Source organism: Callorhinus ursinus, unplaced genomic scaffold (assembly GCF_003265705.2).
Source record: "Callorhinus ursinus isolate GAN/ISIS: 27379988/994484 unplaced genomic scaffold, GSC_fseal_2.0 scaffold12, whole genome shotgun sequence".
Taxonomy (NCBI): domain Eukaryota; kingdom Metazoa; phylum Chordata; class Mammalia; order Carnivora; family Otariidae; genus Callorhinus; species Callorhinus ursinus.
The window spans coordinates 18,628,607-18,653,426 of NW_027397074.1; the positions used below are offsets into that span (position 1 = coordinate 18,628,607).

General features: G+C 35.6%; 1 protein-coding gene across 6 annotated transcripts in view; it reads left to right on the forward strand.

Annotated features, from left to right (window-relative positions):
* The window catches only part of CDK14 (cyclin dependent kinase 14), a 542,651-nt gene that overhangs the window by 248,288 nt on the left and 269,543 nt on the right, over window positions 1-24,820 (forward strand). For all 6 annotated transcript variants that reach the window (XR_012380203.1, XM_025872847.2, XM_073898783.1 and 3 more), the window contains one exon: window positions 10,040-10,102. Coding sequence is in view for 5 of the 6 variants with exons in the window: in XM_025872847.2 (XP_025728632.1) it covers window positions 10,040-10,102 (63 nt within the window). In the remaining variant the exon portion in view is untranslated. The remainder of the gene's footprint in view (window positions 1-10,039; window positions 10,103-24,820) is intronic.

Consider the following 24,820-nt stretch of genomic DNA (forward strand, 5'->3'; position numbering starts at 1 on the left):
AAAAGGACAATAATGGATGCCTCCTAGATGTTTTATGAACTAAATAAATTGTAGAGATAGAGATATGGATAGAGATATGTATTCCGTTTATGGATAAGCCTGTACAATATTGAAATTACTTCAGACACAAACTGTTAGAGCCTGAATGTCTGCATTCTTTTTATCAGAAGAATGGCTCACAGCAGTCTTACTGCCTGGGTAGAGCTATCTAATCTGTCTACCCATACTGTCATTGCCAGAAGCCAAATAGTAAGTTTTTTGTTTTAATGGAAAAGATCTTTTAGGTTGCTGGTTTTACATGATGGGAATGTGGTTGGAAATGCTTCCTGTTCCAGTCACCAGCCCCAGGCTGCCCATGCGTTTTGGCTTCAGAGATGACAGCTGAAACCAATTAGGCAGAATTATGGGCTAGCAAAATCACATATAGGTTTATTATGACCAGAAAGGAGGAGAACACATTATATGATTTTTAAAATGGCTAATTTAATTAGGAATGAGCTGCAGCACTGTGGTGGCTATGGGAGGATTTTCGTATAGTATAAACCACTGTGTGTGTTAGCCATCCCTGTCCTCCCCGGGGAATATGTGTGGGTTACTGGGTAGAATTCCAAACATTTTCCTAAGTGGCTTAAAACCAGGTAGAAATAAAATAACCCAGAAACAGACTTTGTAATCTGTAACATAATTCTGTGCAGGAACAGTTGAATATATGAGAGTATTCCACTTGAGAATTTATCCTTAGGTGACGATGGAATAGATTGAAAGACCATATTATCGCTATTGTCAGACCATGTCCCATGATGCAACTTGAGGCACAGTAATCTAGTAGTAATTAGAATTTCTACTTCAGAGTGGAGAGATAGCACTTTTGTACTTGTTCATAAATGTCTTGTTTTTGTCATTAAAGATACGGGATTTCAGTGTATTAGCATAAAGGCTAAATAACATTTGATAGAATACTGACAGTTTTATTTTTTAACCACTGTTTTAAAAATGGGCCTCTTTGGTATATAGTAGGTACACACTTCTCAGTAAAGCATCTTAAATGGCTGTGATTTTGTTTTAAAGGTAAAGTTGATTAATGCATCTTTTTATTTTTTTTCTCACTAATGAATGATGCTCGCACGTTGTAACTAACAACATTAAAATTTCATTAATTATGATTTGGGAATGAAATAGATGAGTACTATAAAGCTTAATGGAAAAAATGCAATTTCAAAGTCAATTTAAACCTGTGGACTTCATATCAGAGCAGTTTGAAACTAACTACTCAGTAATTTGATGTATTAATTCTTACAGCAATGTAGGCTGAATAAAACAGAGGTTATAGCTAAGGGAGAATGGCATTGATTGCTGTAGAAGAAAGGAGGGCTCAACTTCTATAAGTTTTCTTCAATTGCCTCTAGCAGCAACTCTTCCCCAGTGAATTACATGACTTTAATGAGCTTCAGGTGAAATAGATTAAAAACTAAAATGATCGTGAGTTCTACCAAAGTTCACAGCTACCCTTCAAGTGTGGTTTTCGTTAGAATGCCTGTGGTGTGTTCCAGACATGGGACAATGGTGATGAAGGTGACATTAGCCAGTAATAGAGTCAGCCTCACAAGGAAACATCTGCCACAGTAGCTGCTTTTGTCAGACTAACAGTTACCATTGTGGCCGTTAATCTGGGGACCACTTGCACTACCACCAAAGAGTGGAAATAATTGCTCTTGTTGTTCGAAATTTGCAGTCTTTTTAATGTGATCTCTTACCGGTCAGAGTACTATTTAAAGGTTCTTTATCATGAGTCACTTACCTGGGAGAGAGAGGAGTGTCTAGAATCAAACCGGGATAGGATTCGGGAGCTTCATAAGTAATCAACAGTCAGGAAGGGGGGGGCTCTCTGTTTTTATATTTCCAGTTTGCACATGTTTATCAACTAGTTGTTAACATATTTTTTTAAATCATGTTCCCACTTAATATTTTTTGTTTGGTAAAATCAAGTTTTCATGAATTTCAAAATGAAACTATACCTGAACCTTGGCGTTTAAACATAAAATAAGCCTATCCCTTAAGAATAAAGATATTCAAAATTAGTTTTATTATTTTGTGGACTCTTTCCATATTCTTGCTCTTGTGAAGTCATATCTTTTTAATGATATAAAAAATTATACCAGGCTTGAATATACTGATGCCCCTCTCACTGTCAAAATGGAAAAATAAATGAAACAGAAGCAAAGGCTGTGGAGGCTAAGCTTAACACAACTTCAGAATGAGGATTTCTGCTGGTTATCCCCATGGAAAGACTTCCTTATTTTTAGCCCACGTGCTAAAAATAGGGCTGTGCTATTTTCAATGTCATGTTTTGGCAGTGCTTCTGAAGAACATCCAAATTAGCTGCCAAATATAGTGGGCACCATACTTAACAGATGCATGTATTTGGGAAGGGGCTTTATTTGGATCCCCGCTGGATGAGGAAAGCTCAGTCGGAAAGCCAGTGGTAATTCAAAAGCATAATTTCCCAGAAGAACTTGATGTCTCTTGAGTAGGAGGTTTGATCATTTAAAAGTCCAGCGATTGGAAAACCTAACTTCATGGAGAATATGTTGATTAAGAAAAGAAACACAGGTACATACTTTATGGCGAAGCCTACTTATCCACGGACTTAGACTTCTCTCTGTCCTGGAATATGGGTAAAATTTCATGTCTGAGAAGTTGTCTGAGTTGGTGGTCTCCAGAGAGCCTTTTTACCAGTGGCTTTCAGTAGAGGGATGCTCTCTCCTGACCCAAAGTCAGTTTGAAACAGAGTAAGGGATGGAGAGTGGAAACTATGAAGAGCTGAGTGTCATAGTCTAGCTCGTTTCTTGTCTTTTTCTCTGGCTGGCCTCTCTTTCTGGTCCTCTTTTAAAGGTCTCTTTTCCACTCAGGCCCGTTTCGAAATGGTCATTATATCCGTAATTTGTCTTTGTGGTTTTTGTTCATGTGTTCCCCTTTAAGTCTCGTGGCTGTTCATCACACAGCTCTCAGGTCTGCATACGATTGAAATTAACAGACTCTACTGTGTGAAAGTGCTTACGAATAAAAAGTCTTTTCCAGTTTTCTGTGGTCTTTCCTGCCCTTTTTTATAAAAGAGAGATTTCTCTCCTGCTTTCTAAGTGATCCAGCCACAAAGTAATCAAATCAGTATGGGGAAACCTGAATTATAAATGTGGCAAACTCCTTTACAGAGAGCATTTATGTTCAGGGTATTAGGAGTTTGGGTATGTTCCTCAAATTCCTTCTCCTAGAAATACCTATGTTAATAACCAAATAAATGCTGCTTGCCTGATGGGTAGTCGACAGTGAGGAAGGAGGAAACTCATTTTGAAAGAAATATATGCTAGTGTGGGGGTTGAGCCCTCGGAGCCCCTTTCTGCTCTCACTCTGTCTCCTGTTTGGTCTATAAGTCTAGCCATACTTGGTAGCTTCATTTTAAACCATCCACTACATGGAAGATTGATGAGGTGTTCTTAGCCATTCAGGTATAAACCTGTCAGACACAAGTGCTTCTAAAGGCATTACCCTGAGGACCAGCAGCAATGATGGAGTGAATAGAGGGAGGTGTAGGAACACAAGGTGAAGCATAATGTAGTGAAGGAAAGAGGAGATGTCAGCCAAGAGCCAAGATAGAGATGGGAGGGTGAAGAGGAATTGTGTTTGATCTGTAGTCACCAGGCGTCTAGTCTAGTGACCTGGCCTGCTCCTTTTCGTATCAAAATAAGAAGTAGCCAGAGAGCAAGCCAGATGGATCTGAGATTCTCTCTGTCTCAGGGGATACTGATCTGTTGGTCATATGCCATAGAGGCCTTCTGCTTAAACCTAGGATGACTTTAAAAAATGGAATGACAAAGAAGTATCTTCTAGCACTGTTACTAAGGCTTAGTACTGTATTTCCGGACCAGTGCAAATCATAAAGGTCATATGATCCAATGAGTTGAACTGAGGAAAGAAATAAGAAAGCAGAGATGTGGGGCACCTGGGTGGCTCAGTCAGTTAAGCATCTGCCTTCGGCTCAGGTCATGATCCCTGGGTCCTGGGATTGAGTCCCGCATCGGGCTTCCTGCTCAGCAGGGAGCCTGCTTCTCCCTCTCCCTCTGCTGCTCCCCCTGCTTGTGTTCTCTCTCTATCAAATAAATAAAATCTTTAAAAAAAAAAAAAAGGAAAGAAAAGTTGTAATGAAATTTGTAATTTAGGCACATCTAATGTAGATCCAGGCATGATACTGTGTAGTAAAAAAAAAGAGAGAGAGGGAAAAGAAACCATTTTTAAAGCAGGCAGAACAGAAGTTTGCCAGGGTACAAAGTGGGACACTGTACTATCTCTTGTCTCTTTTTCTGTAGGAGATTCTCCAGATTCTTGCCCCTAATCACCCAGAGCAATCTGAAGTTGATTGTGTATTTCCTAAATACAGTCTTACCGGTTATGTACAGAGTGCAGTGGAGTATGAATGAAAATGTCTGGTTATGAAGACAGGAAGAACACTATATGAGGATGAAATGCTACCCTTACAAGTTCCAGTTTTCTGACTGTTTTTATCATTCCATTTTTAATTGTAATCCTCCCAAATATCCCCGCTACTCTAAACATACCTCAGAAGATCATCATCATCATCATCATCACCTGTAGCATCTACCATGTGCTAGGTAGTGTTCTGAAACCATTATGATATTTACTCATTAATTTTATAACATCAATTGAGGTTAGGTGTACTAGGAATATTCTCATTACACGCATGAAAATCTTGATATACAGAAGTTATGTAACCTGCCCAAGGTTACATAGCTAGACAGCCTTGTGTATATATGCATGTGATGTATATGCACACATACACACATTTTGATGCCATACATCTAAGGAAATACGAATTTTAAAATTTAGAAGGTTTGGAAAATTCTTTATTAAATTTCCCAAGATCTCATTTTGGAGAAGCCTCCTTCTTGCAATTAATAATGCTAATGTCATTGGTTATATACTTAGAAGGATATCATGTGTACCTTGAGGATCAGGCATATCTCTCCCCCCCAATACATTTCCTTCTTCATAGGTTTTTTTTTTTTTTATTTATCTTATTTATTTTTTCTTCCAAGTTTTTATTTAAATTCCAGTTAGTTAACATATTAGTTTCAGGTGTAGGATTTAGTGATTTAACACTAAATAACACTGCTCATCACAAGTGCCCTCCTTAATCCGCATCACCTATTTAACACATCCTCCTGCCCACCTCCCTCCAGCAACCCTCAGCTTCTTCCTTGTAGTTAAGAGTCTTTTGTGGTTTGCCTCTCTCTCTGTCTTTTTACCCAACCTATGTTCATCTGTTTTGTTTCTTAAATTCCATCAACTGATGAATGGATAAAGAAGTTGTGATACACACACACACACACACACACACACACACACACAATGGAATATTACTCAGCCACAAAAAGGATGGAATCTTGCCATTTGCAATGATATGGATGGAACTAGAGAGTATTATGCTAAGCAAAATAAGTCAGAGAAAGACAAATGCCATATAATTTCACTCATAGGTAGAGTTTTTGAAAATTTTAAACAAAAAGTTTGAATACTTCTTTGGAAAAAAATTATAATAATTCACAAGTAGGTAAAATCTACAGGATGTAAGCTCTATTAGAGCAGAGACTTTGTCTTATTTATTTATGCAAAATCAGCATTTAATATATCTTACTTATGTAAAATTAGCATTTGATAAATCTAAATAAGTGAAATATATAATACTGTGAAAATTTTGTACCCGACACCATTCCACTTTTTTAATTTGTTAATTTTAGAAGCTCACATTAATAGGTGCACTTATGTTGAACTATTTCTTCATTCCTAGCTTTAACCTTGTTTGGTACTGATGTGTAGCCTTTTAATGCAATATTGAATTCTGGTACCTACTGTCACTAGAATTTAAATACATCTCTGGTCATAAAGTAGTTGGTTTAGTTCTCATCACCTCTTCACTGTTTTTGCCTGCTTTGACATTTCAACCTTAAAGAAGGAGTGCGAAACATTTTATCTTTTTTTTTTTTTTTTTGCCCTCTGGGGTAATTTACATCTGCTACTTGAAGGTTTGGAAGATTTTCCATTAAACTAATCTGAACTTAGTACTTCTTTTTTAGGTATAGCTGTTCAATTTCTATCTCTTATAGAATCAAATTTAATAACTTATGTGTTTTTAAGAGACGTAAGTTTTTATCTAGATATCAAATGTATTATTGGTTTAAAGATGTGTATAATACTGTTTAGTTTATAGTATTATATGTTTATTGTATATTTTTAAATCTTCACATTTTTAGTTGTGTCATTATTCTCATTCTTAACATTGATTACATCTTAATAAAACCCTTCACTTAAAAAAAATTTTCCAAGGTTTGTTTGTTTTATTGGACTTAAATTTTTTTTTTTATTTGAGTGTAGCTGACACACAATGTTACCTTAGTTTCAGGTGTACAGCATAGTGATTCAGCATCTCTCTATGTTACGCTGTGCTCACATCAAGTGTAGCCACTATCAGCCACCATATGACGCTGTTACAATGTCACTGGTTATATTATTGGGCTTTTCAGAGAAATGGGTTTCTCTTTAATTGATCAAGCCTGTTGTTTTCTAGTTTTCTAATTAATTAATTTCTGCTATTAACTACATTAATCCCATCTATTTTCTTTGGGTCTTTTTGGTTTTTTGGTATTCTCTAGCTTTAGTTTATTGGTTGTTTTATGTTTTTTTCAGTCATTCTTATATTAAAATTAATGAATGTAATTAATGATCTATAGTTCCCTGACAGTAAAGCTCTGGCCATTTTCCATTGCTTTAAAATTTATGCTGTATCTCACTATCATTTTTAAATAATTTAAACATTTTTGGTTTTATTTTTTTAAAGAAATTTTCCACAAAAATAGATTTTCTTTCCTTGTTCCTCCTTTTCTCATTCTCTCCCTTTAACCGCTTTCTTCCTTCCTTATTTTATTCCTGTTATCATTGAACTTAAGACCCTATTGACTAGAAGAAGCATTACTTGATGTACTAGTAAGAGAAAAAAAAATGCACTCAATTAAACTGTGATTTAGTACTTTCTTATCATTCAGAGTTTTTACTTTATGCCCATTGAAGGAGCCCTACAGACTTTAATTCTGGTACTTTTTATAGACTCTTACCTGAAGTTTTTAATAAATGGGTTTCCAGATAACAATTACATCTCATTCTTCCATCTTTTTTCCTCAGATGGTCCTTACATTGTTCATTGATGACACATGCCATCAGAGTAATAAAAATAAAAAGTTTGCTCAAACACAGGCAACACCAACTACATTCCAAATACTGCCTGGGAAAGAGCAAATTCATGCTGTCATTCCAATGTCAGAGATAAAAAGAATTGTGTATCTTAGAGTGAATGAAATGTACTACATTTTGATTTTATTTTAGTTGTGAGAGGATGTAATATGACTTCTGCTTTCTAACTTTTAAGGCTTTATCTGTGTCTAATACATTGTCAAGTTTGTGAATATGCCGTTTGTGTTTAAAAAGCATGTGTAGCATGAGTTGAATGGGCACAAAAGGAAACACGCTATTTAATTGTATTATTCATATCCTTTATAACCTTCCCTTTTTTTTTGCCAATTCCATTTGTTGACTTTTGAAATAAGTAAGCTAAGTACCTCAAGATTTGTGAAATTATTAGTTTCTTCTTTTATTTTTACCAATTTTTGCTATATATTGATATGCCATGTTGTTAGGTTTGTTAATGTTCAATACATTTTCCTTGAATTCTTTTATGTCTAATATTTACATTGATATGAGGATTCCTTTACCGGTATGAATAACAAAATATAAATAACATAAATATATAGTATAAGATACATTATTTGTTATTTTCATATTTTTTGTTGTTTATCATTTTTAGTTTGTATCTTGGAAACAGTGTAAATTGGATTTTCTTTTGTAAACTGAGATTTTACATTTTTATTAGGAATTGTAACATATCATGGATATATAATTACTGATAAAATTGGGTATACTTTCTGTTGTTTTATTTGTTGTGTGTGAAGTGATGAACAAATGTGGTACAGTTCTTCCTCTGTGGATTTTATTATATAATGGGCAATATCTTCAATAATAGCTCATTTTTGTTTATCATGTTATAGGTGAAAAGTATGTTCTGTTGTACTGTTTTATCTGTTCTTCAAAAATCTTTAAGGGAGGTGTTAGCCCTTTTCAAAAGGACAGAAAAATTAACATGGAGTTACATGGCAATTTGGGGACTAGAATTCATTCCTCAGTTTAGTAAATGCAGTCACTCAGGAAAAACTCCATGGAACTCATAATTATATTTTAGCATCATTTTTAATGAGCTATACGATATATAAAACTATTTCCACCTTTCTTCAGTTCTTCTCTGTGTTGACATTTTGCCTGGACCGAAGAGGCAATAATTTCCAAATCAAACATAGTTTCTGTCCTCTGGGAGTTTGACTTTCATTTGGAAGCTCAGTACCTTGGGTATGGTCTAAGATAAAGGCAGTATTGTCTTAGAAGGAATCTAAAAGCATTTCTTCAATCCTATTTTCTTTGCCTTTTCCCTTCAATTGGCTAACTTCTTTCATTCTCTACTCATGTCTGACTTCTTCCAGAGGCTTTTCCACCGTCTCTACATCACAATACATTCCCCCTGGTATGCCCTCAAACGTTGCCCAGTACTGTTCCTAAAATAATATACAATATAGTGTACTATAATTATCGGTATGTCTGTTTTTTGGTGGTGGTTGTTTTTTTTCCTACTTGAAACTGTTTCATTTAGTTCTATGACTTTAGCGACTAGTGTAGTAACTGGAACACAATAAGGGCTTAAGAAGTAACATGATGAATAATGAATGAATGCTAAATTTTGTTCTGTATCCTCAGCAATACCACCTGGCATGCAATAAAAGCTCAATAAAGGAATCAACTGTTGTCACCATCGCTATAGCAAGATTCTTGAATATAGCATAAAACTAAATTCTTCAATAATTGAAGCCTAATAATGGGGCATAAATACTCATGTTCAGTAGCTTTTCCAGAATGATAAAACATTTCACTGTTATAAATCTTATAGTATCCTCTAATAAGAGAAGAAAAATTGGAATAGCAACTCTACATGTTTTCTGAATTTCTATATAATTCATAAGCAGAATAAGCATTAAGAAGAAAAAAATACAATTGTGGGCAAATTGAGCTTGAGATTATTAAAAGAATAACAGCGTAAGATATATTTAGAGATCTTCCTTTTTAGTTATATATTGTGATGAGCACAGGGTGTTGTATTTAAGTGTTGAATCACTAAATTGTATACCTGAAACTAATATTACACTGTATGTTAACTAACTGGAATCTAAATAAAAACCTAATAAATAAAACCTGTATCTGGATATAGTCATCCTAATTTATAATTTTGAAAGTGTTTCTATTAATTTATAAAGTATATTTTGCCAAATACATTCAGGGGTTCTGGAAACTTATTAAATTATTTTTTAATGAATATAGTTATGAGAAATTTAAATAAGTACAATGATTAACTTTTCTACAATGATATATTTGTAGTATTTACATCTCATCTAAAATAAATAATCATAACTTGCATTTGCACTTTGAAAAAGATAATTGCAGTTTAATTGGTTTAGTGTGTGTATGTGTGTGTGTTGGTTTCATTTTTTTTAAGTTATGGTACATATATTTATAGTTATTTTTTAAATATATTTTCAGTGATTAGGAAATTAGGCACTTAACAAATCATGGACATGAATTCCTTCTAATACACAGGTATGTTTAATATAAAACAGCGTAGAGATAAAGATAATGATTCAATTGTGGTTAAAAGTGATAGGGCGGAGAAGCATTCAGCTACATACACTAAAAAATCCACCCACTTGTCTTATATTTGCTTTGTTCAGAAGGCAATGGTGACTTTGAAGTAGAAAAATATTGATTCATCATGTTATAGCCAGAGGGATGTTAATACATTTTCCTTTTTTTCTTCTAGCACACTGATTTATGTCAGTACATGGACAAGCACCCTGGGGGGCTGCATCCAGATAATGTGAAGGTAGGAAAAGATCTTTTTAAGCTGAGGGTTAACATTCTTCATGTGTATTTTTTCAGTGGAAGTCTAATCTCTCTACCATAACTTAAAAAAAAAAAATGTTGCGTAAAGAGAGTGATACTGAAATGAACCCATGGTTATTGCTTTGTTTAGTGATTGGAAACTGTGTTTAAATATTAAGTATTTTCACTGGAATATTATTGTTTACAACTTATTCTATTTTTGTTTCATGGAGAAACAGTTTGCTAATAATAAGTGAGATCCACTGGAATGCCACTGTAACACTGTTTTTAAGAAAAGAGAGTCTCAGGTAGCTCTACCTTGGACCTTCATACTAAAGTGCCGCTAAGTTTTAATATAAAATATTATGATCCAAAACAAAGTTATAGTGAGTTCTCAATGTATATTTTTTCATTTGTATGTACAAACAGATAAAAATAGTTTCCTACTGCTCTCTTTCATTTCTTTTACTACAAATTGGATTACTATGTGTCAAAAGAACTAAGTTTTTCTAAGATTTGACCCAGCAGCCATCTTGGAAATTGTCTCAAAATTTCACACTTTGAACAGGAGACTCTTTCTTAGCATATGTGAGCAAGTCAGAAGATACCAAAGGTATATCTGAAAGTTTAAGGATGTGCTCACATTTTATAATTCAAATGACTGCATTCATGATCCTGAGAACCAGCTGAGTACTGTGGATGTATGTGAAGTAGAATTGTGCCCATTTCTTCCCATTCATTATCTGTCTACACCACTCTCTCCAAGAGACACCTTCTTTCTTTTGTACTTTTCCCTTTGCTTGTAAAGGTGTATGTGCTCATACGCTATTTCGTGTGTGTTTATTTTGCTCTATAAAAACAATATATATTATTGTATGGCATTTAAAAAAATCATGGATATCCTTTAAAATCAATATATGACTGTGTAGTTTAATTTTCCCAATAACTGCATGTGAGTCCATAGTATGAATGAACTGTAATTTTCAACCGGTTTCTTATTCATGGATCTTATGTTGTTTCTAGAATGTTGTTATTCTAAATTATTCTAGAGTAAATAGTAGTTTAAAACCTTTACATTACTTCTTTTGTATATCAGTTAATGGATTTTCTTGATTAAGAGACATAACTTCAGTTTTAATGAATTTGACTGGAACATTTGCCCATGAGGTTTTGAATTCTAGAAGGACTATTTTCCTCTACTTTAACAAGCATTGACTATAACCAGTCATTTTAATTTTTGCCCTTCTGATGAGCAAAAATGGAATATCTTTTATGTTAGTGTTTCTTTGACTGCTAGTAATACTGAGTATCTTTTTCACATGTTTCTTGACCATTTGTAATTATTTTGCCTGTTCTTCTATATTGTCCATTTTTCTATTATTTATTTTCTTATTTTTAATAAGTCACAGATGCTTATTAATATTTGTGGCATTAATAATGAGGATTTTCATGATGGCCAGTTATGTTGTATAATTTTAAAATGCATGAACTTGTAACAGCTCTGAAAAAACATTGTTTAGATAAATAATAGAATCAATATGTTTCATATAGCTTTTTTTGTTGTGTACTTTTTCTTTTGTTTTATTCATAGATATCTTTTAAATTTTTTGACTATTCATTTTTCTTCAAAATCAGTATCTGTTGACATGGACAGTTTTTTTAGTAGTTAGATTGAGGAAGAAATTTTGACAGATGGTTAAGATGTGCTTTATTAATCTTGCCATGTTTAAGTCCAACTCCAAACATTAATATCATAACATGAACATAATTTTGTTCTTTTTTTTCCTAAACATTAAAACATTTCAAGTTGTCTCATTTACACGTTAAATGTTCTCTTCTTAGGGTTGATTGGGTTCAAAACCAACAGTACAATACATCCATACTCCTGTTTCCTATCTTAATCCTAGGGATCTGTGGAGAACCCAGGGGGAGCCCAGGGGTCTGTTGGTCTCACTGGACATCAGCAGCTACTCTGAGCAAACTTTTATTTCCTGACTTCCTAGTTCAGTGACAGAATTGAGATTAAAGATCTGACTGAACCCTTTCAAAGGGTGGCTCAGTTAAGCATCCAACTCTTGATTTCAGCTCAGGTCATGATCTCAGGGTTGTCAGATTGAGCCCCGCATCAGGTTCCGTGCTCAGTGCAAAGTCTGCTTGAGATTCTCTCCCTCTCTTCCTCTCTTCCTCTCTTCCTCTGCCCCTCCCCCTGTTCTCACACTCTTGCACTAAATAAATAAATAAATAAATAAATAAATAAATAAATAATCTTAAGGAAAAAAAGGAGCCATGGCATCACTGGATTTTTATTGTCTTTGCTTGGTTTTCTCACCAGCCTCTGTGTGTCATTAGTTGTGGGCAAGTATTGGTGGAAAATTTTGTTGGTGAAACAAAGAAAAGAGCTTTTTCCACAAAGCATAGTTGTGTTCACCATCCTCAGGTCAGTGTCACTGATGATTTTTGTGGCACTTTTAAGTTCTGCTTCTTCCGTGCCATTTTCTTTTTCCTTTATCTTCTCGTGGTTATGAGGAAATTGATCTCTGTATTGTGGTTTTTCAACTAGTCTGTACTTCCTTGAAATCATATTTCAGTAGCTCTTCCCCAAGTTTTGCAAGTTTTTCTCTCATCCATGGTCCTCCATTGTACTTCACATACCTAGTGTTTGCTCCCTGTTCCCAGCCCTTGTAGTGCTGTGGCAGTAAACATGGTTTCTAGTTAGTGTCACCTAAGGTGTGGTGAGAAACTTAATGGTGAATGTGTTCTTCATTCAGCATAGAAATAATGTCAAAAATTAGATGCAATACCCACGGTGAGTCTGGATATTAGTCATATAGAGTAGGAATTATACCCACTCAGAAGTGGTTTGATGTGGTCACAGATTGATGCTCTACTATGTTTTTGCCTTTAAAAGAGCATGATACGATTTACCTCTTCTTATGCTTTTTTGAGTAACTGAAAGTCAGCAAAATATATTGATATATGGTATTCCTTTACCCATTGCTGTTGAAATCTTGGCTCCTTGAGGATTTGCCAAAGTGTACTGGATAGTCTCAGTACTTCTTAAGAGTACAAGAAACCTCAGTAGTCCTTGAAAGGTCTTCAAATTTGGCTCCATGGCAGAGTCAGTCACCTGCAAATATATATATATATATATATATATATATATATATATATATATATATATATATATATATATATTCTCTCTTCTCATCTTCCAGAATCAGAATCAGATTTCAAAATCCCTTTAAGAAGCAAATGGTGGGCATTTGCTCAGACCCAGGGCTGAGAGCTCAGGGTGCCTCCCATGACCCACAGTGTCCCCTCGCTCTCCCTGTGACCCTGATGGCTTTAACCCCACAAGACATGTATGCTTGCTAGCTATCCTGGCCTGGTTCCCTCTCACAACCTTACAGCCTGCCTTCCCCTACAGCTCCTCACTCTGCCAGTGAGGTGGTCACAGTGGGCAGGGGCTGGGCGGGTGGGTACAATAGGGAAGAGCATGAGAGACAGAGTCTGGCCTGTGGTGCTTCAAGAAACAGGTATCAGACCTGTTTCTACCTCACAGTAGAAAATTTAAGCATCTCTTGTGGATAATCTGACCAGTCCAAGAGACCAGAAGAATCCAGGTGACTACAGTGAAGACCCCCTTTGACAAATAAGTAGCTTAGAGGAAGCAAAGTTGCGTGCATTAATTAGACAAAGATAGGAAAGAAAACTTCCAGAAATCATCAGTATTCTCCAAGAGGTATAAGAATAATGGTATATCTATAAAAGAAGAATGATGGGCTATTTTTAAGAAGAGGCATTTCGTGAACAGAAAGTTGCTTTTTAGAAATTAAAAATATGATGATGGAAATAAAAATTAACAAAAAAAGTGGATGATAAAGTTGAAGAAGTATGCCAGAAAATAGAGCATAAAACATGAATCTAAAAATGAAAGTATCAAAAAAAATTAGGGGTCCAGGCCAGGGTATCCAACATCTGAATAACTGGAGAAAATAGGAGGGAATCATTAAAGTAATAATCATTAAACTACACTATTTCCAGCTGTGAATGATGTGAATTTCAAGATTAATAGGGTCCATTAAATGCCCATAACATTTAATGAAAATAGACTGACAAAATTTATTTATTGCAAAATTTCAGAAGACTGGTTTCAAAGAAAAATCCTACAAAAGGAAATGGCTTTACTGCAATGGACCAAAATCACAGCAGCATTAGGTATTTCAACAGCGACACCAGAAGGGAGACAGCAGTGGGGTAGTGGCTTGATGGTTCAGATTTCAGACTATTCTTCTGGGGTGCCTGGCTGGCTCAGTTGGTAGAGCACGTGACTCTTGACCCCAGGATTGTGAGTTCAAGCCCCATTGTGGGTGTAGAGCTTACTTAAAAATAAATAAAATTATTCTCTCAACCTAGTATGCTATACAAAGTATCAAGTAAACGTGAGGGGAAAATAATTATTTTCAGATGTTCAAGGAGTTGAAAATTATGCCCACCCTAGCATCCTTTCTCAGGAAGCTACTCAAGGATGTACTCCACTAGAACTCGGACGTAAACCAAGGCAGAGAAGACAAAGAAACCGGGTAACAGAGGCTAGCCCAGGAGAGAGATGCAAGAGATTTTCAGAACAATGTTGAAGAGAGTCCCAGGATGACAGTTATGCATCAGGTCGGGACAGTAATCCACTGGTCCAATTAGAGTAGGTCAGAAGTTGCCAGGAGAGATTTCCAAGAAGAGGAAGTCGTTAGGTGGAACACCTAACGTGTTTGAGCAGATTTCCAAGATGGGAAAAGAGTTTGGCATTGAATTAGCAGTAACTACAAAGAAAACTAAATGAAGGAAAACAAGCCAGTAAACAAAAGAACTAGGTCATCACTAACACCAGGAAAAACAGATTATTGTGCAGGGGGAAGAAAAGTATTCATAGTAAACCTGATGGCTCAGGTCACAGTCGTAATATTTAAACGTTAATGTTGGTATAATTGAAAAAGAAAAACACCTCTTTAAGTGAGCCTGCTGTAACCAAGCAAGCTCCTTCCAGGATTAACCATCCTAGAAAGGGCTTTTTGACTCTTTGTCCAATGTTCTTTTCCCTACACTGCATAATTAATACATTAAATTACTGTAATTAGCTTATTATTTGACTTTATATGCACTCAGTCACATAGGTTTGTCATCATTTTCATATTGAAGATAATACTTATACCTTCTCTGAGGGTGTGGGAAGTTAAAAAATAGAATGCAGCTTGTTAATGCCTGTGTTTTGGCATCTGAATTGCAGTGCACGGAAGCAGACGGCCCTTATTACCATGTTGGTTTCCATGGGAGGCCACTCACCTAATTATGCACTGGCTTTTCTTCACCTGCTTAGACACAATGCACTCCTCCAGGGTTACATTCAGGATCTGCACTGCAGGTGAAATTATTCTCAGAGAAGTCTGACTATGACATAGTGACAGATGTCCCACGGGTATTTCTATTAGATGTATTAACGTATTTTTTTCATGTGGTGATATTTATTGTCACCTAAATCTATGAATGCAAAATGAAGAGCATAAGAATAATATTTACTAAGTTAACAGCTGTTCATAACGCTGAGCTAGATGTTAATTAAAAAAAAACAGTTGAGCTAAAATAAGACCTTGTAATGGTTCTCTGTAATTTAAGATGTGAAAACCAGGTGAGGTAAACTATTATGTTGAAAAGAGCATGTTCTCTAATAACTCCAAAGCTCTGTGTTTGCCTAAATAGCTCGTAGATCATTAAATGATTGCAATGTCATAAATACTGAATATTCATTATGTTGAACAGAAGGAAAGCACAGTGATCAAATCCTTTTGCTTCTAAATCTGGCAGTTTCGACTTTTAGTTTCATTATTGGGCAGCAAGACAGTATATGTGAAACATTTATCTTGGATTCTAAAAATGTACATATTTTTATTTACATTTCATATATCCTTGTTTATGGTAATAATATGGGATGTCTTGTCAACTAAAGTTGTTCTTTAGTGTGAATCATCTCAAGCATTACAAAGATGATGTATCATTGAAAAATGAAGGGGGGGGAAGAACAACTGGAATGGTACATAACTTGTGATTTCATAACAAAGCATGGAATATTCTACCCTGATTTTATACTATATCCTCAGCAAAACATCTGTTAAAGTTTTATCTTGCTTGATGTATATTCCTTGTAAATACTGGAATAAACTCATAACAAAAATTGTCAATGTTAACTAAATTTCTAGAATCACTGCTATTTTCTCAGTATGACATTGTGAAATAAATATTCACTATTAACTAATGGTTTGTTTCTTAGCATAATATCAATTTTAGACAAATGGGTAATTTTAGCAGTTAATTGCTTAGAGGGCAATTTAAAATCTCAATCAAAAGACTGAGGACATTGTCCTTGTTATAAATATTTATGATGATTAAAGGTATAGCAACCAATTGCTAGAACATAATTGGTATGTCAGAAACTGGTTAGAATTTTGGGGGGAGGGTAGTTTATTTTTTCCCCCTTTAAGCCATTCACTCTGAATTTTATTAGGTTTTGGCTACCATAGTTGAGTTGAATGCAGGACTTGTATTCTTCAATTTATAACTCTCAGTGATTTACAGATTGATCATTGAGGTAAAGGAAATGACCATAACAGTCTAAATTTTGTCCTTCTTTCGGTGTTTTATGTGTTCTTTAAAAATTAATAATCATGAGAGGCTGAAAATTAAGGTTCATGGAAAAAAGATTAATTGCTGCTGTCTCCAGCTAATATCTAGAAATGTAGACGCGTGAATTTTAATATCATGACGACATTGGATCCTCCTGCGTTTTTCTGTAATGTACCTTCATTTCCATGTTATCCTAATGGCTTTTCTAGAAGATTCCTTGCAAAAATGCATTTGCACTTTTTTAACGCAACTGTTTTGTGGTAACCCAAAATAAGCAAAGTAATTGTGAATACTGTGCCTTAGTCTCTGAAATATCTGAAATCCAACTGGCATAAAGCTGAGTTTCATTTTTGTATTTCAATATCTATATTAATTAAAAAGATAGGATTATTATGCTTGAAAAATCGCTATTTTTCTTTCATAGTCCAGGGAACAAGCAGGTGTATAACAGACAGAATAATGTTATGCCAAATTAAGACTGTCTTATACAGATGGCATGGAGAATTGATTCCTAAATGAGACTTTCTCATGTTTAGATAGAAAATCAGATAACACCTGATTTTCTCCATACTCTGCTTTAGAGCTCTCATTTAGCTGGTAATGATTTCCTACTATGCATTACTGTGAATATATAGAGACTTCTCATTCTGTATTTTGGGAAATATGATTATTTCATGAAGCTATTAAAGAGTGCTTTAGTCTCAGCACCTGTCCAGGTTTCTTTTGAACATTTTTATCCTATTTTTATTGTAACAAAATAATCTTCCATATCTAGAAAGTGAAGGATTAACAATCAGAGAAACAATAAAAGAAAGTGAAACTCCATGCGTTGATTCATATTGTGCTGGACACTCAGAAGGGGTCTCAGTAGTGAATTTCTGGTGAAGATGTGGGGCCGCTTTCGGTTGTTCAAATCATGTCTTTTGTATCTTTGGCATCATCTGCCGATCTGCTTGTCACAATCTGGATCAGACAAAGGAATCAAGGCAGCTAATTAAATGGCAGACTCTTTTTTAGGAGTGCTTTAAAGCCTAGATTGAAAAGAAATCACCCCAAAGATTGATGAAATATGGTCATTGGAAGTATGCCATATGATATTTTGTAAGTTGGAAGATAATTGTATAATGAAATTACCCAGCCTGGGGAATACCCAGTGGGAGTACATCCTCCTGGGTGTTAATCTTCAAGCCATTTACCTTGCTTCTCTCTCATTTAAGATGGATCCTGCACTTGACCCCTTTGTTTGTATGTTTTCCAAGACAAACATGAGGACCCAGGAAGGAAATCAGCCTGAGTAATAAAGTTATGTACACACTACCAAGGATTTTTCTGATTTTGGACTAGCCAGTACATCTCGTAGATATTTTGTCATTAATCTATCCATTCCTATTATTTGAGACCTCTCTGAGAGGATATAAAGAGAGGTTTGTTGATCATTATATCCAAATTCAAAGTGTTTCCTGCATTCTGTTTGAAATTTTTCTGTTATAGCTTATACATATGAGCTTTCTCTAAGACCCTTAGACTCAAGATTTATCACCTTTGTCAGTTTTTCAGTGTGCATCTCTCTCTCTCCTTTTTAATTGTGATTTTATTGTGTTTTTATCTGAAAGCCTGTATCTCTCACCCCCCTTCACCCATTTTGCCCAAATCCCCACTCCACTCCCTTCTGGCAACCACTAATTTCCTGTTTATGGGTCTGTTTCTGCTTTTTGTTTGTTTGCTTGTTTGTTTTTAGATTCCACATGTAAGTGGAATCAGATGGTATTTGCCTTTCTCTGACTGACTTATTTCACTTAGCATAATACCCTCTAGGTCCATCCATGTTGTCACAAATGGCAAGATCTCATTTTTTATGGCTGAGTAATATTCCTGTGTGTGTGTGTGTGTGTGTGTGCACGTGTGCACGCGTGTGCTCCATCTCTTCTTTATCCCTTCATCTATCAGTGGTCACTTGGGTCACTTCCATATCCTGGCTACTGTAAATAATGCTGCAGTAAACATAGGGGTGCATATATCTTTTTGAATTATTATTTTCATTTTCTTTGTGTAAATACCCAGTAGTGGAATTATTGGATAATATGATATTTGTATTTTTAATTTTTTGAGGACTCTCCATACTGTTTTCCATAGTGGTTCCATCAATTTGCATTCCCATCAACAGTGCAGAAGTGTTCCTTTTTCTCCAGTTCTCGCCAACATTTGTTACTTCTTGTCTTTTTGATTCTAGTCATTCTGACAGGTGTGAGGTGATATCTCATTGTGGTTTTGATTTGCATTTCCCTTACAACGAATGATGTTGGACATCTTCTCATGTGTTTTTTGACCATCTGGATATTTTCTTTTGAAAAATGTCTATTCAAGTCCTCTGCCAATTTTTTAATTGGGTTGATTGGGGTTTTTTTGGTGGTGTATAAGTTCTATATATATTTTGAATATTAACTCTTAATCAGATATATCATTTGCAAAAATTATCTTTCATTTTAGTAGGTTGCCTTTTTGTTTTGTTGATGCTTTCCTTCGCTGTGCAGAAGGTTTTTATTTTGGTGTGGTCCCAGTAGTTTATTTTTGCTTTTTGTCCTTTGCCTGAGGAGACATGTCTAGAAAAATGTGTCTGTAGCCAATGTCAAAGAAATTACTGCTTGTGTTCTCTTCTAGGAGTTCTGTCGTTTCAGGTCTCACATTTAGGCCTTTAATCCATTTTGAGTTTATTTTTGTATATGGTGTAAGGAAGTAGTCCAGCTTCATTCTTTTGCAAGTGACTGTCCAGTTTTTCCAGCACCATTTATTGAAGACACTGTCTTTTTTCCTTTGTATACTCTTGCCTCTTTTGTCATAGATTAATTGACCATATAAGCATAGGTTTATTTCTGGGCTATCTCTCTCTCTTTTTAAAAAAGTTGTATTAGTCTTGTCAATTGATATTAAGACATTTCATGTTGATTAGTGTCTAAGATGTTACTTAAAGCAGTAAAACCATTTTAAACTTCATTTATTACTTATCATTGTGTGTAAAAAAAGAATGACCCTTTAGTTAGGGGAGAGTAGCATACGTGCACAAATGAAGTTGAGAAAAATTTGTATTTCATGCTATTTCTTTAAAAGAGTTTTATAAAGTGCATATCAATCAGGTCAGTTGTGTAATTCTGAACTATATGGACAAAGAGAAACCTGATAACAACAGGTCTTAAGAAGATTACATTATTTGAATTCTTTGAAGCAACTGTTTCAGTTTTTCTCTTGGAAAATAATGTTAGGTAACTATTTAAGGCCAATAGCTTAAGTTTGACCATTTTGTTTCTACTTAGCTAGGGAATATTTCTAATACTAATTTTAGGCTGTTAACCAACTTTATTAAGGGGAAAATTCTCATCCTCAGTCCTACCAACTTGCTTCATCATATACACAAACCCTCAACTTGGAAACCTACTTACTGTATTAGAGCTTCTTTCAAGGAATGTGACAAAACAAAGATCTGTCTTTCAAACCCCATTTGACTCCCTGTAAGCATCCCAGCTCTGGGTTCCCATGGTTTCAATCTGCTGCTTAAGGTGGGTGTCTCTCTGTACCTTGCTTGGTATCTACCATTGCACTGAGGCCAGAAGAGAGAGGGCAGAGGCCAACTTCCCTGGTATACTCAAAGATCACAGAAACTATGCAAGATCTTTCCCACAAGAGCTTGCCCAAATACCTGACATTCTCATTTTTGGAGTTATTCCTCTCCAGAAAATTATCATCTTTAGGAATAAGATATTAATGTGTAAATATCTCAGAGAATGTAAATTAAATAATTGTTACATTATCTGGAAATGATAAAATGTTATTTATCTCAGGACCTTGAGGGAGTGGAACAAAGAAGAAGAAAATTGAATGGAAGATCTCAAAAAGAATAAAAAGTAGCAAGACAAAGTACCCCTGGAACTCAGATTTTCCAAGAACTACACCTATCTGTAGTACATGGCAAAAACAGTATACATCTACAACCTGATGGCTGGACATGGATATTTGTGTCTTAACCCATCCCAGTAGCACACTTCACACTGTCAGGGATGTCCAAAGTGTGACACGTAAATTATACCATAATATTGAATATCTGGGGTTTTGTTTCTGTCTACCTTACATCTCCATATGACAAGCTAAGCATTCTTTCCAAAAAAATTAACACATGAAACTGCAATGATGGGTTTTGTAAAATAGGAACTGTTTGACATGAATTCTGTACATTGTATTTGCAATTAGGATTTGGTATTTGCATTAGGTATTTGCACATTTGAAACTCACCTAAATGCAATGAATCATGATGATCATAACTGTGGCCTTTAAAAATTTCAGAAGACCTAATATTGTAATGATACCATTATCTGGTGTATATTGTAAAATATTTTGACATTTCTCAGATATTTTGGGGTCTCAAAGTTTCTAATTATTTTCCATCTCCAGAAAGTTTGATGTCTGGGTAATTTCATGTTTGCACAGCCTATGGGTTTTTAAACAATACAGTGGTAAACAAGGAACATATTACTTGAAGTATTTATGACCCATGTACAACTTTGGTTTGTTTACAACTGTCATATTTTCTAGCCTTAGATTCACACCACATATAGCTACTTCAATCAAATAGTACATGTACTTTTTAAAAAAAAATCAAATAGTACACAAGCGGTACTCTTAATTACTGGGTGTCAGAGCGAGATAAAAACGGGTTCAGATATTAGTATTACCTCTTACTTGCTGTGTGGTCCTTTGGCCAATTCATTTAATTCCTCTGAGCCGTTGTTTCTTTATCTGTGAAATAGGGGTAATAGCATCTATGTGGCAGAGGTGTTGGGAGGATTAAATTATCTAAAGGAGTGTAAAACACTAGCACAATGTCTGTCATCATAAGCACTTAGTAAATGGCAGTTATTATAGCTCTTTTATTTGTGAGTCCCTTTCATTTCTCTTATTCAAACAATTATGAAATGACACAGCATTACAAGGTGAATGACTATTAAAGGTATCTAAGACTCAATTAGTCATTTTCAAAATGAGAAATTTAAGATCCAGAGATGTTAAACTTGGCTCCCAAGGGGGAAAAAGTACACTAAATGGCTTTGTAAGAATTGGTTGTATACCAGAAGGCATGGGGTCCATTGCTAATAGCTCTAGTAAGCCTCCCGTAAGCCCTGAGAGACTCTAGACATTGCTTAAGAAAGCTGACCCATGAAAATCCATATGATGTTCCTGTGCTTAGTCTCATATGAAGTGGAACCACACATATTAAATAATTCATGCATTTCAGACTATTCATAGAACCCAGTGACTCCGAACACTGATCACACATCTATAGACTTTGAAAGGGAGGGGAATATAAATCTTGTTGTTTACTGCAAGTGCCAATAATTCAAGTAATAAAACATACTGAGTCCAGCAATGTGTGCCTTTTACCCACTTAAAAATTTTTGATAAAAGGCCTTACCTTGATTTTTTTTTTTACCTACTTAAAACCTAAGAAGTTTCATAAGGGAATAGATAAAAGTATTAAAGGCTATCCCCAAGAAGTATATAGCATGGCACTGAGAATAGGAGCTGTTTCCTGCCAGGGATGACAAGACAACTGGGCTATAGATAGATCTGCTGCTGGCAAAAATGTTCCTGTTCATCAGATCATTGCTATTTAAGGCATTTTCCCATTGGGGTTTGTACTGCAGAAAGTGAACATATTCAAACTAGAGTATAAATCCTCAGTGATTATATTTAAGAATTTGGAGGAATCTCCTTTTATAAAGTTGAAGAGAATATCCTGAGGTGACAACGTATTTTTAGGAAGACCTTATGGCTACTATAGTAGAAAGATGGAAAGAGAGTTTCACTGTTGATAATACTTATCAACTTCAGTACCTAAAGCCATGTTATTAATTTCTGAGAGGATTTTAAATAGCAAAACCAAATTCAGGAACCATATACTCATTACATAATATACTAATTGAGACTTTTACAAACTTGGGTTCACTTAGTAAAAGCACTTTCATTATATCGTGTATATATCTGTGTTCATCCATGCATTTTTCAAGCATCAACCACATTTAAGATGATGAGGTATAATGGGAAGTTCACAAGTGCTATGTGATGGATGAATGACTTACTGAGGAAGTTTCTTGTGCATTTAGAGCTTAGTTCTCTTATTTAAAAGAAAAGAAAAAGTACAGGATGATTGATGGAAAGGATGAAATGATACATGTAAGAGTACTCAGAACAGCTTTTAAATTAGAGTAAACCTTCAGTTGGTATCAGTCCCCACTCTTTTCAGTTGCTGAGATTCCATCAATATGTACCAAGTTTTATTAGCAAATACCAAAGATGATCTGTACTTCTTTTCTGTGCGTGTGACCCCTCTTTGGTGGTCTTTCTTGTCCTCACACGGTCCCTCTGGTTTTCAAAAAGATCAAGTGTAGGTTATTGTGTGGTGATTTATACAACCAAGCGGAGTGGCTTTCCCAAAATTTATATGGGAAAGTTAGGTATTTGCCTGCTTATCTAACAGAAGAGATTCCCAAGACGTGAGTTCTCAAGACATTTCCAAAGACTATTCCATTCTGTTTAACTTAGCATGTCCACTGCTTTCTTACAGCCTCCCCCAACTAGCAGTGCATATTCTGTTAAGCACATTAAAATATTATTGCTAAAACACCAGCTTTTCTAATGTGTTTAGTGAAGTGTGCTGTTGTCCCCCACCACCATTACTGTTATGATGATGAGTTGGTAGGTTTCTAGTTTTATACATTGTGTTTTCATTTATTTGGGTTTATCTTCTTAACTTACCTTGTGACCTGCTTGCTTGGTCACTTCAATATTTTTCCTCAGGGTAGTAAGAGGTCTGGCATACAACACATCATTTCACCTTGGGCATCTAGTGACTGTTCAATTTGGTTTCCTATTAAAATTTTATGTGTGATGAGTGACCAGATTGCTATGATTTATCCCTTCCACAGGCTGCTCTTCATCTTATGGCAGGATCCGTTCTGTTTTTTTTGTTTTTCAATTTTAGTTGGAGCCTCCATCCTCTGTGCCTCCAGTACACACAGTTTGTGTTGCTGTTACAGTGCAGACTTCTCGAAGTGGTAGCCATCTGCTTGTGTGTCTCTCATACGCAGTGAACTGTGAGCTTCTGGAGTCCAAGGACTCTATCTAATACCTTATTTATCTTTGCATCCCTCGTGCAGACAGCACCTGGCATGGCACATGGTTGGTACTTAATATCCCGAGTGAATTTATTCTATGGAGATTTGTTCTGACTTATCTTTGTGCATTGCTCAAAGAGCTAAAAGTTGTTTGGGGGCTGGCACCATGTTTGGGGCTGTATTCGTCATGTCTGGGCCTCGTTTGTCACATACACAATTGTAATTGGAGTGTGTAGTTGCCTCCTTCCCTGACACCAATATTCTTAATCTCCTTTAATATGATACCCTCTTTGAATAGCTTCTGCATTAGCATGAGGATTATATATTTTCAATAATTAGTAAAGCTATTAAAAGAAGAGCCCTTTGGGACTGCCTGATTTACCCACTTCTACCCTTAGTGTTTGGAAAATCCCATAGCATTGTTTCCTCTCTGTTATTTTTGTATCTGCTTCATCCAGATGTCTCTAAATTCAGCCCAGTAATCACATTACTGGTATAGGAGTGTCAACTATGTGTCCGGGTTAGGGAGATGGCCAGGGCACGCCACCTGTGAGAGGCAGGATGATACATATGTGGTAGATGTATGCAGAGGCTGCCCCTGGAGCACAGCGGGGAGCATCTCACGCACACCTGTGGAGGGAGTGAAGGCCTGCGGAGGTGGTCACAGTAGGCTCCAGGGAAGAGCGGTTCTTGAGGTGAGACCTAAGAAATAACCTGAAGAATCACAGGTAACAAGGGGAGGAGGCTTTTTTTGTCAGAAAAGAGGCAAGAATAAAGGTAAAGGCTTGAAGAGCACTATGCTCCGAGCATGGGGGGGGGGGGGTGAGGTTGCGTGAAGCCAGGGAGCGTAGGGTGATGAAGCCTGAGCCCGGAAGGCTGTGGTATTA